General features: G+C 46.1%; 1 protein-coding gene across 1 annotated transcript in view; it reads right to left on the bottom strand.

Annotated features, from left to right (window-relative positions):
• Positions 1-5,877, bottom strand: part of TDO2 (tryptophan 2,3-dioxygenase) — a 130,869-nt gene extending 124,992 nt beyond the window's left edge. Inside the window, exon 1 of the mRNA XM_061552202.1 lies at positions 5,740-5,877. Within this exon, the coding sequence (XP_061408186.1) occupies positions 5,740-5,777 (38 nt within the window). The 5' untranslated portion in view covers positions 5,778-5,877. The remainder of the gene's footprint in view (positions 1-5,739) is intronic.
• Between the last annotated feature and the right edge of the window lie 12,474 nt (positions 5,878-18,351).

The raw sequence follows: 18,351 nt of genomic DNA, 5'->3' as shown, positions 1-18,351 counted from the left end.
ACATTGAACTTAGATGCTAACATAAACAATGTTGTCATCAGTGGCTTAAAGGATCATGCACGAATATGCCGCTGCCTACCATTCTCACAGCACTCAACCCTCAGATGTTCTCCGTGCTTTCCATTCCCATCACGGAGGTCTCAAACGCTACACGAACCCGCTATTATTGATAATTGCACCTTCTAAATTTTTTCTGCACTGATGACTTCTGTTCCAGTGAGCTTCTCTTCCTCCTGCGATTATTTTTTTAACTAAGGGTTCTTTACCATATTCCCTATCACGCCTGCCCCATATATCTCCCTCACCCGACATCGAGCTCGTTGAACGTTTTGAGATATAATTCAAATGTAGACATTTTAAATTCCAAGCTGTATTGTAAAAATGTACGGTACAAAAGTTCACGACCCTCGTCCTACAGTGATATGCTGGATCTGAGAGCACGACATTATAATATCCGTTTTTAATGTTCCTCTTCAAACTCTAATCTTGATTTTTTTTTAAACCTGGCATCGCATAGGGCAGGTCTGTGGATAGGGCAGCCGTCATCCTGAACCCAATACCCACTGGCAGGGCTTGTAGGTGGCACCACATCAAGCACAGGAGTTTTTTTTTTCGATTTGTTCAAATGTAGTTTTATTCCCCCACGAGCAAATCATTCCTCCATGCATTCTGGTTTACTCCTGCACGCAAATATGCTGAATAAGAAAATTGACCTGATATTCTATGCGGGACCCTCATGAAAGATTATTTTGGGTAAAGTGATTGCAACGGTCATCATTCCCAATGCCATTGAAGAGACAACACCTCATCGTTGCTTCCTTTGGCGATATCTCACAGTGGTTGCACAGTTGACACGTTACCTCCAATATCTGCTGGTACTCTATCCACTATCTGGCTTCAGGCCTTCCTCCCCTGAGTCACCGACCTCTGAGTGCCATTCCGATGCCCGTATTGGGAACCAGCCATCCATAATCCTGCACATGTCTCACTCACTCCAACCCGTAACTTGCTGATCAGCTGATATTGGACGTCTGTGAAAAAGAGCTTCATAGCTCATCAGATTTCTCCTGCAGTCTAAATATAGATTTAGATTCTGAACCTCCCCTCTGTGTAAACAACTACAATACTTTCTGGCCAATACTTTTATAAACGTTAAAATCTCTCACAATATTCACCAATTAAAAGCCTAAAATCCTGCACATTGCAGCTATACTTAAAATCCAGATGCTCTGTCGAAGTTACTTGGTTATAATCGAGCTCTCTGAACTGCACAATGCCACACAATACACCTACCTCGCTAATATCACAAAACTAAAGATGACTCCTCCACCCTTTCAAACCGATTCACTATCATCGTTGTAAAAACAAAAAAGTGATGTCCTGCTCAAATGTGCATTGAGGAAATGCTGCCCTCATGTGTAAAGTGCTGAGTCAGTGATGGAAATTCCGTGTTCCTGTGGTAGTCTATCCGCAGGACAAACCGCGGTTGACTTTCCCACAAGTTGGTTTTCATTTTATCGACCCCAGAAGGATGATGGACTGAATCAACCCCCGACAAGGGAATTGAACTTGCAAGTTTCCAATGGTGAGAGGCTCTCCCGCTGAACCTGCTATCACCATAATCCTGAGTGTTAAGGACAACACACTCCTTATTTATCAGTGCTGACAATTATGCAATCAGGAGCCCAGCAGCACTATTAAGGCTGGTGTCGTAAAAGTGGGCAGTATAAAGCAAGATTAAAACAAATTGAACCGCAGGACGCCTCTGCAGTGGAGAAACTCCGGCCAGAGGTGAAGCAAGATGGCAAAAGTTGCTCTACCCTCTGAATGCACGACGAAATAGACGGTGCCCGTGGGCCAGTAATCAGCCACGGCAGTGGGAGGGGCTTACGTGACCCACAGCAACAGGTCATTGGTTTGGTTCCAACACAAACACAAAGGGGGTTGGGTACGGAAGCCTTATACAGTAGTCATGCATGTGGATTGTGTGGTTGTGAGGTGTCTGTGTTTGAGTGGATGGTGGTGTGTACGTTGTTGGAAATACAAAATGTGGCGTCACTAGGGGGGTGCGGACCGCACCGGGTGACACCATGAGCGGGGGTGACGCCAAAATTACTGTCTATACAATTTTTGCGCAGTGTTTCAGCAGGAATGTATTATTTTTCATTTTAAAAAATATCCCCGTAGTTATAACAGCAAAAACATGTTTCGTAAGCCCAGCTTACATGTACTGTGCCAATTTACCTACAACGCTAAAACTCTATGCAAATTTACTTTTTGCACCTTCTAATGCGCTCTGGTCAAAGCAGTCATTGTTACCCAATTACAATGACGTTTCGAGTCACATGGTTTCGTCTGCACGCGCTACAAGTAGGCGCTGTTGTATTCGTTGCTGCTCGTGTTTTTATCGTCGCTGATTTTGTCAAATTTGTTGGTGTTTTAGCTACAATATTGTGGTAATTATTATGTGTGAACCTATATCAAAAACTTTTTTGAGAATGAAGTAGTAATTAAAGGAAAAGGAGAAAAATCTAAAAAGGCTTCCGCTCCGTTACTAATAATGTTGTGGGGGTGACACCATAAGTTACCGCACTGGGTGACGCCACTGGTCACAAGCACTCCATTATATCACAAGCCCCACGAGCAAACACTCCTCTACCACAACACTCCGTCACGATCCCCAACATTTCTCTCCAAAAACACAAACGTCGTTGCGTTTTTGTTGTCCACACGACTCTTAGACCACCCGCATTATAGAGACACGATGTGCCGCACATTTACAACACATTACTACTCTTCAAAATAACATAACATTTACAACAACAATGGACTTCTTCAAACTCCCAATAGTACTTACACCATCCACTTAACACAGACAGATACCTGTTTAAAACGTAATATGCTTACGCAAACAATATCCATGAAAGGTTTTTTTTGCTGGGTTAGATCGCGTAAATATAAATGCGTCATTAAACTCGCTACCACCCGACACAACCAATTAGTAAGGTTTGTCACGTAAACAGAACATGCCAATTTGTTACTAGTTCAGCACACTGGTATGTTGGAGAGTCAACCCACAACGTTTACAATTCGAGTACGACGTTTCGCCGGTAACCTCAAAATCAGACAATACATATCACGCTATTTTAAGACCCGAGACAATGACTGTGAGTCTTCTAAATACCTCCCCTCAGCCTCCAGACGCCCACTCACTGCCCCCCTCAGACACAATCCACATTCATGACTACGCGACTTCCTAGCTCAAGCCCCCATTTGTGTTTGCGTTGGAACCAAACCATTGACCTGCTTCTGTGGATCACGCGAGATTCTCCCACTGCCGTGGCTGATAACTCGCCCACGGGCACCATCTACTTCGCCGTACATTCAGAGCGTCTCAGTTCCTCACGAAGGACAGATAAGCTTCGCGTTCGGCCACTGTCAGAAACGCCGGCGTTTCCCACTGTCAGAGGCGTCTCCCAGTGCAATTTTCATCTCGTTTCTCCACCGCGTCTTAATGCGTTTTCTCGCTATCGAGTAGCTATGGAAGACTTGCGTAGGCTATGGGAGGGACACGGAACGAAGCTTTTCCCAGAACCCCAAGGTTTCCGAAACTTTGAATGCGAGTGTCCAGTGATTCTCATGCGCCGCACAGAAGAACCACGTAGATTTAATCCGCTGCTAGCATGCCGCTCTGCAATTGTGTAATCCTTGCTCTTGCAGTGGGTGGTATGGATCGCCGTGTCAACAGAAATCTCTCGGCACCCTACCAGAGCTCAGCTCCCTTGCTGCATGATGATCATGGGTTATGGTAAGAGCAGCGCTTGGAGGTCACGTGTCGGCTGTAAAAAAACATTGTGGGATCGAGCTGCAGGAAACGATGTTGCGATGTGTATTGTCGCGGTGGCCTGATGTGGGGGCACCAGGGTGATGAGATGTTAACTACCTTGCCTGGTATACAGCGGGTCGAGGGTTCGATCCCGACCCTGCTGCATACATTTTTGGAGTTTGCACGTTCTCCCCGTGGTCCTCCGTTTTTTCCTCCACATTTCGAATCGAGATGCGTTCAAAGTATGTTCCTGCTATAAATTTCCGCACGATAAGCCACTTTGTTGAGCTATCATTTGTGGCCAGATCGCTTCTGAAAAGAAGCTTATATCGCTCAGTGGGCCTTACCTGGTGAAATTAACATAGTAAAACAGTATAATCTTCAATGGCAACGGGCATAATGACCTTTGCAAAAATGCTAGTCAAATATTGACATTTAGTCCTGTGCGCTGCATTAAACGTGAATGCTCAGTGCACACTGCTCTCTAATAATTGCATATTTGCGTCTTGCAGGAGCATAGAGATATTCACGGCGCTGGCCACAAGCAAACCCCACAAAAGCTTTGGGCTCCTATCTGCTCAATGGGCCCGGATTCATGAAAAAAAATAGGTTTATCAAAAATCATCTGAAATCGAAATAAACATATCAGGCTAATTAACCAATTAATCTCTCTCACTACTATCTTATCTGCATCTTCTTCTCATTTCAATACATTTCTATTTTGTACACATTCCACTGGTTTATCTCGTCTATATATATTGTCACCTCAATGGGATGTTATACATTCAATGAGGGGAGCTAACAAATAACCCCCAATAAAAGCTGCTTTAGGGCCCTACAATGCGCCACACCAGCTCTGTCTACACAGCTGTGTAGCCAGGAGCCTTATTGCCGAGTTGATGAGGAATTTTCTTGAGGAATGTATGCCCGAGCTCTTCCTCAAGAAGGCCAAAGAATGATTGCATTTGTAATTTAATGATTAGTTAGGCACCGGTGCTTCTTACATAGGCGAGCCTCGTCAAGTCTACAACACTCAGCGTGGTCTTGCTAGGGGACATTAAGCGCAATGATTATTTCGGGGCTTTTTGCACCGTCCTGCAAATGATTTGCGAGCATCTGTCTTGGCATCGTCACCAAGATGTCGTAGAAAATGATATTCGAATATAAATATGTTCCTACCCAGTTTGAGTTCATCTGTGTGTTTAATCCAAGTATTTACTGGACATCTGTGAAAAATAGATTTATAGCTCACCGGGCTCCACCCAGTATAGCTCTATTAATAAATATTGTTGTAGTCGGAGTAACAGTAGTAAAGTTACTACAGAATACACATTGCGGAATACACTGTTGATGAAATGTAGATACACTGAATGGTTAATTCTGTGAATTGTAGATTAATTAGGTTTTTCTCAAATAAAATTATATGTAAAATAAAATAATATGACCACAAAATATAACACGCTGGAATGATTTAGCAATTTAGCCACCTCAAATCCCAGATGAGGATCAACCCAAGTCTTTAGCATTTACAAATGTCTTGCATAAACAATCACATTCTTTTTATTATTACGCATCTTTTCAATAATGATGACGACCGCTTGTGTTGCGATCGAATGTGGCGGGGTCGTTTTTTTTTTAAAACTATAAAGCCCATGTGGAAATTTGTTGTAAACCATAAAAAGAGCCGACATGCAAAAAACGATTTTAAATAGTTGCAGATATAATGCAAAATTTACTTTAACATATAGATCTAACAGTTATATTGTTTGGTTAGAAAAAAATGTCATAGAAATATAAAAAGCGTGACATTTGGTTTCAAAAGAGTGACACTGTAATGGAAATCTCAAGCAGTGTGTGTGATTGAAGCCGTTATTCATAACGTGAGCACATTTTGAACGAGAGGCGAATCTTACCTTGAGCGGGTTGCTCTGTTAAATGGACATCCACTCATGTCGACGTTTGGTAGGAAATGGCCTCGTTCTCTTCTTTCGACACTTAAAAGACACCCAATAGCTCCCGTGTGGGGGATGCCACCCAGAATTTATTTGAAATCTGCAAACCTCGCCCACTATGGGATTGGCTCGGTGAGTCTACATGTGCTGTCCTATGGGTGGGCCGGCTACACAGCCACTGCCCTTAGCCCGAAAGCAAACAGCTGAGGGGTTGGTTGTCTGTGACAGCATGGGGTTTGTGGGCGACAAGCTTGGCATGAGCGACAGTGTGTGGGTATCTTACATGTGCATGCGCATAGGACAGAGGTGGCACACTGCACTGCACTGCAAACCCAGGCAACCGAGATCGATTCCCACTCAACCCAACATCAGTGGCAATTATCTGAACCAGTTCTCAGCCTCCCCTTAGTTTTACTCGGCCTCAAATGAGTACCTGGTGCAGTGTGTAAACTTCGTCACTGGGGAAACAAAGGTGGCCAGGTGTAATTCTGGTCCCACCACGTCGTCGTGCACCGTGACGGTCTTCATAGGTGAGCATCGCTAACAGCATGTGCCCCATCAGCCTGTGAAGGCTACAGTGAACTTTTGCCTCGTGTGTGCTGGCAAAAACTTGCACCTAATCTGTGAAGCAAGAGGGATCTTTGCTATTTCGTGGATGAGTGCAATGGCTGGGACTGCCGGGTCAGAATGCAGGGTGCCAACTACTGCATCATCACTCCATCCAATCTGTTAATATTCTCTGGCTTAATTTACACCTACGTTTTACATTGGTTAAGGAATGAATCTTCGTAAATTATAATTCACAGCTGCCAAAAATCCACATTTAACTACATCGATGTCTGCAGCTGTGAGCTCTGCTTAATGCTTAAGCTTTCGTGGTAGCATGGTGTATAATCACAGTGGGCTGCACGCCACATCGCCTGTTCGATCTCCCCTCACTCCGTCTTACCAGCAGCAGCTGAGTGGATACACCACAGTGGAGCGATCGGCAATCTGGCGACTGAGTCATTCCATCTCCCTGGACACATGGACTCCCAGCTCGGGCGGAAGCCCCCAAACAAACCAGAACTGCTTCACTAGCACACTTTTCAAACATTACTTACTTACAGCAACCACAATTTTAAAAAATATGTTTACGAAAATACAAACAGGTTGAGTTGTCACCAGACGGAGCAACACAGACAATTCAAACGGTAGCGCGTAAGATGCACCACCATCATGAGTGTCTGGAGGATAACGATCGCCCGGGTAAGTTTAGCCGTTTCACTGTCCAGCCACAAATGGATATTCAGAGTCCCTGGTGCTAGATTCGCAGTAAACAGGGCTCGGCTCCAGCTGATCAAACCCCGCTTTAACACACACAAACATTTTCTCTGGAGCTTTCAGAAATGTAAAAAGGGGATCAGCTCCGGTTGATCAAATCCTGCATGAACAGATTGTATCTGAAAAGCTTCCAGAAATGCGTAAAGGGCTCAGCTCCTGCTGAGCAACCCCCCGTGTTGGCACATTTTCTATACGGGAATTGAACGACGCTTTACAGAGGGGCTTAACTCCTGCTGATAAAAAAACTCCGAAGTTAACACAAAGGTCGTCATGGTGGCTCTTCCTTAAAGCCTGCAAGGGGCTCGGCGCGACCACGTGTCACGCGACGCAAGTCGACGTGAGCAGGGTGGGGGAAATGGTGAGGGCCGGCACCACACGAGGCCTTGCTCGCATGGCGAACGGCTGCCCGGGGTAGCTCCCGCCTCTACCAGGCCCTCGTGCAGCCTTCCTTGATCAATCTCCACGAGCAACTCCTCTGGGGCACGTCATGCGACCCTCTGCCACACCGCCGGGCCTGGCTGTGGACTCGACGGGTTTGCCCCCAGCAGGTCTCCCTATTTTCCTCAGTGTCCTCGTCCCCCTGTATAGGAGAACAGTCCTTCCTCTGCGACCCTCCTAGGGGTACTCCTCACCCCCTCCTCCGAGTTTCAGTTTCATGCATTAGGTATAACCCTGTGAGTCATGCGGCTCTTGACTCGGGTGCAACCGCAACAAAACAAAAACATGAACAAGAAACATACCTAAAGTGACTGCACGCAACAGAAAAATCCTGGAAAAAACAGCAGAGTCTTCCAGAAAAACACCGCATTTTACCTATGTGCGCCACAGGTTCATCACACACCCGTCTGGGCAACCACTCCACAACCTCACGACCTCACGCAGGGGTTAATATTCTACCCCCCCCCCCGCTTCATTGAGTCGGAGGCGCCCATGAGATTAATTATCGATTCATGAGTATGACTATGTAGGTGGATATCTCCACACGTATATGTGCGTTTCTGTGCGTGTGAGCAGGCGAAGTTAGCGAGGTCATGGCGCTTGTTACATCTTAAGAGCCGCATGGCTCACAGGGCTATACCTAATAAATGAAAACTTGAAAAAAAAACTTTTAACTTGCTAGCCAGATAAGGCACCCCATATACGAAGCTGATGTTGTAGAAGGGCACCCCAGTTTCCTGAAGATGTCCCCGAGAGAACCATAAACAACAGCATGTGTATTCCACATCAAGCTTGCCCCTGAATAGCCAACAAAGGGGCCTCCAGACAAAGGTTCCTTTGTTCCTTGGCTTGCTTGTGTGCTTATTTGCATGGCTGCGTTGGCACTTGTGAGTAATTCCTGCAGTCACGAAAGCTACAAATTAAGATTGATGACCATGGTGTTAATCTGTGAGAGCTGTGCATCCTGGGGGGAAGGGGAGGGGTGCCTGCTCTGCACACATTAGCAGGTGAAGGGTGCAGGGTTCAGCACAGGGCATTGCCCCGTGGTATACGGCTCGCACACGTGCAATGTTGACAAACCTAAGCTGAGGCAGCGCGATCACCAAACCAGGAGCGACCAAAATGTGTTATTCCTAAAACTACATTTCCACATTATATAACCCCGTCCCAGTACTGACCCTGTTCAAGTGTCACACTAAATGAGTCCTGACCCCCCTAAGGACAAATTAATGGATACAGTGTCCTTCATAAGACAGTAACAATTATAGGGAACAAAGAAAAGTGTCAATAATTAGTTAATCCTGCAAAAACCTTAACCCGAGTCTATGATAACCTGTCGCACAATAACTAGTACAACGATATTTGTATACTTCCAGCTAACTGCATGATACTTTAAAACCTGGTAACCTATCCCACATAGATAACAAAAATGATCACTAACTTACTCACCTGATAGTTGACTGACTGATAGCACTGGTCTACAATGTTTTAGACGTCGTCTGCTTCAGCGATGAAATGTGCTGTTTATTATGGATTTTGATGTGCTGAATTCAAATATGACAATTAAAACAACGGAATGGTTACTGTTCCCAAGATATTTAAGTGTTTATATTTTACATCTATGTATATTGTGTAGTTAGAGTTGTACTCATACATTGTAAACCTAGGTATTTTTAAATACTTTATATTAAGTTCGCTTGCTTGCTTGCTTGCTTACGACCGTGCAAATCTTTCGGTCGTTTTTTAACCCACTTCCCGTGATCCAATCGAGCTGACATTTTCCACACAGACTCGTTGTGCGAGACAATTAATGTTCGTGAAAAAGAAATTCCCAAAATGTTACACTTTTTAGGCAAAAAAAATTATTTTACATATATTCAAATAGAACTCATTCATGGCTTTGGCTGAACGTCACAGTGTAAGAGCCCAGAGCGTAACCCCTCCACAGGCCGTGGCGGAGTAGCGCAGTTGGTAGCGCCCTCGCTTCCCATGCCAAAGGTCGCGGGATCGATCCCCGCGTCCTCCACAGGCGAATATATATTTTAATCCTTTATATTAAGTTCGCTTGCTTGCTTAGGAACGTGCAAATCTTTCGCTCGTTTTTAAATACTTTATATTAAGTTCGCTTGCTTGCTTGCTTGCGTGCTTGCTTGCTTGCTTACGACCGTGCAAATCTTTCGGTCGTTTTTTAACCCACTTCCCGTGATCCAATCGAGCTGACATTTTGCACACAGACTCGTTGTGCGAGACAATTTTACACTGTTTATGGAAAACAAATTAAATATTTCATTACCAATTGCTTAATACTGGCCGACAATCATCTGACCCATAGGTGGCAGCCATCTCAAGCCAGAGGACGAGAGGACTCTCACCGCCACGCATATAAAGGATTTATAGTGAAAAACTTTGTTTTTACTGGTTATACTTATTATGTGTATATGGTTGCTTTACATGATAAAATGTTACCTGTCCTGTTCATGTAACACTTTATAAATTAACAAAAGGGTTATATTAATAAAATGTATTATGAAACAAAAGGCAACAAACTATTATGTATACATAAGTACATAGTTTAGTCCTTATTCAGTGTCTACTTGGCAGTTCTTGGCCTGTTTTTTTTTTCATTAAATGGAGCATCTCTTATCACTGTCCAGCAATAGTCTGCAAGCATTGATGGGCTCCATTTGCCCTGATAGTGTTCCTCCATTGTTGCAATGTTCTGGTGAAATCGCTCGCCATGTTCGTCGCTCACTGCTCCGCAGTTCGGTGGGAAAAAATCTAGATGAGAGTGCAAAAAAGTGTATCTTTAGTGACATGTTGCAACCAAGGCTTTTGTGGAGGTTTTGCCTTGTTGTTTCCGAGAAAATTTGTTGCCACTAACTGGAAGGCCGTCTTTTCCTTGCCATGCAGTGCACTGTCAAATGCATAATCTCGAAGAAGTTCACGAATCTGAGGACCAACACAGACACCTTCCTTTATCTTAGCTTAACCGTGGGCATTTTTACACGGAGGTATTTGAAAGCTGCTTGTGCTTTGTCCATGGCTTTAACAAAGGTCTTCATCAGACCAATCTTGATGTGTAGGGGTGGTAGCAAAATCCTCCTTGATTCAACAAGTGGTGGATGCCGAATACTTTTTTTTTCAGGCTCAAATGACTGTCGGAGTGGCCAAAATATCTTCATGTAGTGGAAATCTCTCGCGCAACTATCCCATTCGCAGAGAAAATAACAGTTTTTTGTGTATCCAGTCTACAGACCAAAAAAGAGATCAACAACGTTCAAATCGCCAAAAAGCTACCATTGATGTTGGTCATAGTTTATGCACTTCAAAAGTTGTTTAATGTTGTCATAGGTTTTCTTCATATGGACTGCATGACCAACTAGAATTGATGGCAAAACATTTCCATTATGCAGCAAAACAGCTTTAAGTCTCATCTTCGATGAATCAATGCACAGTCTCCACTCATCTGGATCATGAACGATGTTGAGGGCTGCCATCACACCATCGATGTTGTTGCAGGCTACCAGATCAACTTCCATGAAGAAGAATGGGACAAGATCCTTTTGACGGTAACGGAACATGGAAACCCTCACATCACCTGCCAGGAGATTCCACTGCTGCTGTCTGGAACTCAACAGCTCTGCCTTACTCTTGGGTAGTTCCAAATCCCTGACAAGGTCTTTCAGTTCACCTTGTGTTATGAGGTGTAGTTCAGAGGAGGAGGATGGGAGAAACTCTGGGTCATGTGACCTTGATGGTTCAGGACCAGACGTTTAATCCTCTTCCTCGTCTGACTCAAGTGAGAATTATTCTGGTGCATCAGGAACCGACAGTACTTATCCGTGGGGTACTGTGCGTATAGCTGATGGAATGTTTGTATAATGGACAATCCACTTTTTATTGATAAGAGGCTTTCCTCTTTTATCTGGTAACAAAACAGGTGTGAAGTTGTTAAAACAACAAACTGAACCCTTTTACAAGGAATCATGTCATGCAGAAGTAACAATTGCTGATATGATCCGTTGACTCTCTCCAAATCATTGGCACTGCAAAAGGCATATATTTCCTTTTTCTGTTCAACCACTGGCAAAGATTTGTTGCACTAGTGTTGCAGCATGTGTGTGGGGCCCACATCTTGTCTGATCTCCAATTTTGCAGCCAAAATGAAGGTGCCTTTGTGATGCAAAAGTCACTTCACCACAAATATAGCAGAAGTTATCTGCTTGTTCACACAAGTACGAGGCATCTCTGCTCACTTTGGCTAAACATAAATATGTCCCTGTGCAAAATCAATCACAGACAAATAAGAGAGCACACACTGTATGATTTCTAGAGCTGAAATAGGGCAATTTGTTCAGCAGAGGAATTTAGGCCTAGTTATGATTGCATCATTCATGATTTCTAGGAATAACATGATGCAATTCATATCATGTATGATGCAATACCAGGTTCAGATTGCATCCATCATTGTTTTGGTCAAAAAGCAAGTACTGTCCAAACCCAATAAAGATGTATTCATAGATCCAGTAAAAGATGTATTTTAGTAATTCCTGGTTTAAATTGAGATCCCTTCCCTTTATACCTCACTTATCATCTGCCATTCCCAAGTCAAGGGTCCTATATACTGACCCAGTAGCCTCTCTTGAAAACTAGAGGCAATCAACAATTTTAAGCATCATTTTCAGTGACCCAGAATTAGTAAAGTTGGATTGTGTAAGTACAGTGCACGCCTTAGTGGCCGCAAATAATGGTTACAGTGACAGGAGAGGCAGGGCTCTGAGACAGTAAACCAGGCAAGGAGAGCTGTGAGAGAGAGGGTCGAGAGTGGGGCAGGAGCTCAGCCCAGCGGAGTTTATAGGGGAGAGTGGAACAGGGCTCGGGGCTGCCGTTGGGAGTTTGGGTCCGGATCGTCATTGCTGCAATCGTTGCTGTCCTCATCGTTGTCGTCGCTGTTATCGTCATCCGTCATTATCTAATTTCTTAAGACAACATCGTGGCTGGCAGCTACATCGACGTCTCCCTATGTAGTCAGCCAGCTATATAGGGAACGTCGTGTAGTAGCTACATTTAGTCAGCCTACGTCCTTATGTGACACTTTTAATAAATATATAACGTCAAGACAGCGTCTCCGAGTGCTACATTACATCTGCTGTCAGAAGTGGCTAAAAAAAAAATGTCTAAGAAGTTGAAACGTAGAAACCCACCTGTAGCATTTCGGATGAGGAGGACGGCCAGGGGACCCCCCAGGCAGCCCCGGGAACCGGGGTCCTGGTGACGGCAGCGGTGTGCGGATGGGACGGGCGGTGAGTGGAGATGTCACGATGACCCCGGGAGTGGCGATCCCAGGAGGAGGCGACCCCTCTGCTGCAGAGATCCACAGTCACCTGCTTCCACTGTGGACAACTCGGACACTTTGCGGTGGGGTGCCAGAATGATGCCCGGACATCGTAGGCGTCGCTGGCACATTTCGGCCATCACACATTTTAGAGGTCATCCCCACCTCTTGTCATGGCAGGCAACCGGCAAGGGCAGCCGGTAAATGGATAGCTGAATTCAGGCTCATAGTGGAGAAAGCTGGCGCACCAAATGGTAGCAGCCGCAGCAGGGTCGTTGGCGGTAGCCACGTCCATCCAGGGGGTGCAAGTACGTGTCTTGGTAGATACAGATGCCTCAGCTACTATTATACCAGAAGCAATTTTCGAATCACTGCCATTGAGAAATCGTCGTGTGATGCTGGTGGTAAATGCATGCATGGCGCCTAATGGAGGGAGTATGGGAATTGTGGGGCAGATAGATCCCTGCATCAAAATTGGCGAAATTGAGATGTCAGGAACAGTATTGATCTCAAAGACGCTGGCATTGCCTTGCCTCTTGGGCACCGACTTCTTGAGCAGGATGCCCCTGAAAATGTTGACCAACCAGGGGTGCATTGAGATGCTGTTGAGGCATGGAGTATGTTATTTGGATTTCCTGCATCGGCGTGCCGTGGAGAACATCACAGTTCAGGCCCTGGTGAGGGAATCTCTAGAGATCCTGCCCGGCAAGGAAATATATTGGTCTCGTTGCATTACCGCAAGTGGTTGAATCTGGCTGATCCGGAGGTAGGAGTCCTTCTTACCCCATCTAATGGAGTGACCCGGGGGCTTATGCTGGTTTGGGTGCAAACAATTTCGCGGGGGAATCAGGAACCGTTTCTGCAGGTCCTTAATGTGGGTGTAGGACCAGCTGTAGTTCAGGCAGGAATGATGCTGGCCCATGCAACTGTGGCGGGTAGTGAGGCTGTCGCCTCCGCTGCGGAAGCAATTATAGGTGTGCTAGAACAGGCAGTCGAGGCGGAGAAATGGATAGATTAATTGTGTGATGTGAACCCAAAATTGTCCCAGGTGCAGCGGCTCCAGTTGAGATCGCTAATGCAGGAGTTTTCTGATGTGTTCAGCAAGGGCAAATTTTACATTGGCCGTACCTCCTTTCTGGAACACCATATTGACATGGGCAATGCAGCCCCTATTCAACAAAACCCATATAGGTTGAGCTCGCTGGAAAAATAAAATGTACAGCAGGCGGTGGAGGAAATGTTAGCAGCAGACATTATTTCTCCCTCCACTAGCCCTTGGGGAGCTTCTGTGGTGCTGGTAAAGAATACCGATTGCACCCTGTGGTTTTGCATCGATTTTTGGAAATTGAAAAAAGTTTCAGTTGCAGAGGCATACCCGCTCCCACGAATGGACGATTCACTGAACGCGATGTTGGGCGCTCAGATTTCCCAACTTTATACCTATTATATTCTTGGGTCTTTTGGTAAAGTCACGTAAATAGGTTCAAAGAAAATAACCAAAAATAACAAAAATATACGACGTTTCAGTCGCAACACAAGCAGTCGAAACATTGCAGTTTTTTGTACATTTTTTGTAATTTTCTTTGAACCTATCAACGTGACTGACAAAAGACCCAAGAATATGAATTTCTGTTGGGGTTTTGGCAACTTCCCTTGGATGAGTCATCCAAGCCGAAAACAGCATTCTGAATACCCCAGGGAATCTACCACTTTAACTGCCTTCCAATGGGGTTACATTCGGCCTCTGCCACATTTTAGATGTTAATGGAATTGGTTCTGGCAGGCCTGTAGTGGAACTCGTGGCTCATTTATCTGGACGACGTCATTGTGTTTGGCCGCACTCTTGAGGAGCACAGTTGCATTCTGTGTTATCTAGGGTGTGGTCGGCTAATCTAAAATTTAAACCTGCCAAATGCCATCTGTTGCAAACATCAATGCGATATTTGGGTCACGTTGTGAGCGATTACGAAATAGTGACAGACCCTCACAATATGACGTGCGTGTGCAAATGGCCAACTCCCAAGTCGGTACGGGAAGTCCGCAGTTTTGTCGGGTTTGCATCCTACTACCGGCGGTTCGTCCCACAATTCGCAATGGTTGCAAAACCCCTCCATGCTTTCACTGCAAATGGCCAGAAGTTTAGATAGGGGAGGAGGAGAAGGAGAATGCGCTTGTTGCATTACACAAATGCCTTGCCAGCACGCCTCCCCTTGAGTATCCAGATTTTTCCTTGCCGTTAATTTTGACATGGATTCGAGGGACACGGGCATAGGAGCTGTCCTATGCCCGTGTCCCTCGCATCCTGTCGATTGCGGAGCAGCATTATTGTGTAACGCGGAGAGAACTGTTGGCCATGGTACACTTTGTGCAATAGTACAGACCCTACCTTTACGGGAGGGGCTTCGTGGTCCACATGGATCACGCAGCCCTCCAGTACTCCCTACTTGTAGACCAGCCCTCCGGCCAGCTTTTACGCTGGCTGGAGATATTACAGGAGTACTCGTTCCAGGTGGTCTATCAAAAGGGGTTACGGCACAGAATGTTGATGCACTATCTAAATTTCCATGGAGTGAATGGTGTACATGTTTATCAGGTACGAGGCAGTATAAACCACTGGTGCCAAAGTCACCAGACTTCGTGGCGACGTTAAGTGGAGCTGCACCTGTCGGGGAGGTCGCGAAAAGGGATAAAGCGTTAGACCTCAGGCATGCAGAGTGGGGACAGCTGCAGTTGGAGGATGTTTCATTATTGAAATTGCCCGGCGATTGTCTTGAAGATTGTCCTTAGGGAAGGACTGCTTATGCAGTGGGACGAAGGGTTGCATCATTTTGGAATTGTAGTTCCCACTGCCCTGCGGGGTAAGCTAACGTGTGTGCTACACGAAGATAAATTGGTACACCTCGGCTTTCGAAAAACGTTGCTAACCCTGCAAAGAGTATTTTGTTGGCCAGGAATGTTGCATGATGTGTACCACCTTGTTATGGGTTGCACCGACTGTGCATGCCGGAAACCACCTGCCAAACAGTCTCAACCACCATTGCAGTCCATCACAGTATCCTGAGTCAATAAGCTGGCCGTGCTTGACATTCTGGGACCTTTTCCCTGTATGCAAAAAGGGAATAAATTCCTCCTTGTCGGGGTGGAATCTCTTTCCCAGTGGCCAATGGCTTGGCCATTGGTCGACTAGACAGCTGCGTCCATAGCCTATGCATTTTTGAATGGCTATGTGATGGACAAAGGGGCTCCCGAGCAGTTCCTTATGTACCAGGGCAGGAACTGTTTCTCTAAGCTGCTGCGCGAGATATGCGACATGCTGGGCACAAAAAAATATGCAGACGTCGCCTTGCCATCCTCAGACAGATGGCATGGTAGAACGCCTCCGCAGGACCTTGACATCAATGCTTTGCCAGGCAGTCAATGAGGCGCAGACAGATTGGGACTTCCACGTTCCTGGGGTTCTTGCGGTATATAGGATGGCCCCTCATGCCTCCATAGGATTTTCCTCATTTGTATTAATGTATGGGCGGGAAAACGAAACCCCCCATTGAGGCTAAATAGGGCACGGCCTCCGAGAAAAAGAAGTCAACCATCCCCGTGCCTCTGCAAGTCACGCTGGATCGGGTTTCGGAAGCACGCGAGGCAGCCAGAGAAAACTCTGCCAGGGCGCAGGTCGCTAATGAAAAGAACACGGCCCGCTGGGCACACGTGCTCCCGTGGACAATAGGGGACAGGGCATGGTTGCACTGCCCGCAAGTGTCGCTGGATATGTCCCCTAAATTTCACCAGCCATGGCAAGACCCTGTGGAAATTATAGAAATTAAGCGCCCACAGTGAGTGTCGCCGTTGGTTTGTCTACCCATCGCGCCTAAAACCTTACGTGCATCCCCAGTTAGATAGTTCATCCCCAACGTATGTGTGGCCTGTGTCTGGTGTGTCCGGCGAGTCGGGGCGGCTGGCCAAAGTAATCGTACCCCGAGAAAAATGCGTTGTGCCGCCCACAGGTTCCGAGCCTTTGATGTCGGGGGAGCCCCAGGATTCCGCCATGGGTGATGCACTGCCAGTCGGGTACCGGTTGGTTTCTTCCGGGACGACCAAAGAGGAGCCCAGCCCTTCCAGGCTTGTGTGCAAGCCCCCGGTTTGCGAGCCCCCGTTGCCGGAGGAGGCTCAGCAACCCGCCCGGAGCAATAGACCGGCGTCAAAGTGCTTTACATTCCGTTAGCGGATCATCAGAATTTGTATTGTGATAATGTTGCGATCCTAGATTTGAAGATTTAGTGACTGCAAGGATCCATACTCTTTGTTTTTTTTAGTAAAGTCACGTAGGTAAAAAATAACATAATTTAAAATGAAAACAAATAAATTAAATAACGACGTTTCGGAGGCAAAACAAGCTTCCGTCTTCAGGTAGAACCGTCACAGCAAAATTTTGACTTTATCGAAAAAAACAAAGAAAATGTTGCGATCATTTAATCGGGAATATTCGCCGGTTGCTGCATTCATCGGGTTGGTTCACGCCACTTGCATTGTATTGGAAATGTGTGTTTTTTCTCTCGGGTGAGTCGGGTTATACCGCTCCTTTGTCCTAATATGCATTGTGTTCGTCAGTCGTCAGGATGTTGTTTTAATGCATACTAGCAGAAGTACCCAGCGTTGCCCGGGTGAAAAATATATTTCTTAATAACCTTACATATATACACAGATACTAAGATATTGTCAAAGCCCGGTGGGCTTTGTCAATACCTTTCACCACTCACAACTCACCCTCACCACTCATCCTCACCACTCACCACTCCCACTCACTACTCACCATTCACCCTCACAACTCACCAATCTCCCTCACCAATCTCCCTCACCACTCACCCTCACCACTCACCGTCACCACTCACCAATCACCAAACACCCTCACCACTAACCCTCACCACTCACTCTCACCATTGACCCTGACCATTCAGCCTCACCACTCACTCTCACCATTCACCCTGACCATTCAGACTCACCCTCACCACTCACCCTCTGCCTCACCACTCACGCTTACCACTCACCCTCACCACCACCACTCACCCTCACCACTCACGCTCACCACTCACTCTCTCCCTCTCCACTCACCCTCACTACACACTAATCACCCTCACCACTCACCCTCACTACTCACTAATCACCCTCACCACTCACCATTCATCCTCACTACTTACTACTCACCTTCACCACTCACCTTCACCACTGCCCCTCACCACTCACCCTCACCACTCATCCCCACCACTCACCCCTAACCACTCACCCTCACTACTCACCATCACCACTTACCCTCACCACTCACCATTCACCACTCACCCTCACCACTCACCCTCACCACTCATCCTCACCACTCACCATCACCATAAACCCTAACCAATCACCCTCACCCTCACCACTCACCCTCACGACTCACCCTTACTACTCACCACTCAACGTCACCACTCTTCGTCACCACTCACCCA

The sequence above is a fragment of the Lethenteron reissneri genome, chromosome 16 (genome assembly GCF_015708825.2).
Source record: "Lethenteron reissneri isolate LAM-NWPU_2019-01 chromosome 16, ASM1570882v1, whole genome shotgun sequence".
NCBI classification, from domain to species: Eukaryota; Metazoa; Chordata; class Hyperoartia; order Petromyzontiformes; family Petromyzontidae; genus Lethenteron; species Lethenteron reissneri.
Note: the sequence above shows the minus strand (reverse complement) of the source record. Positions and strands in the feature narration are given on the sequence as shown.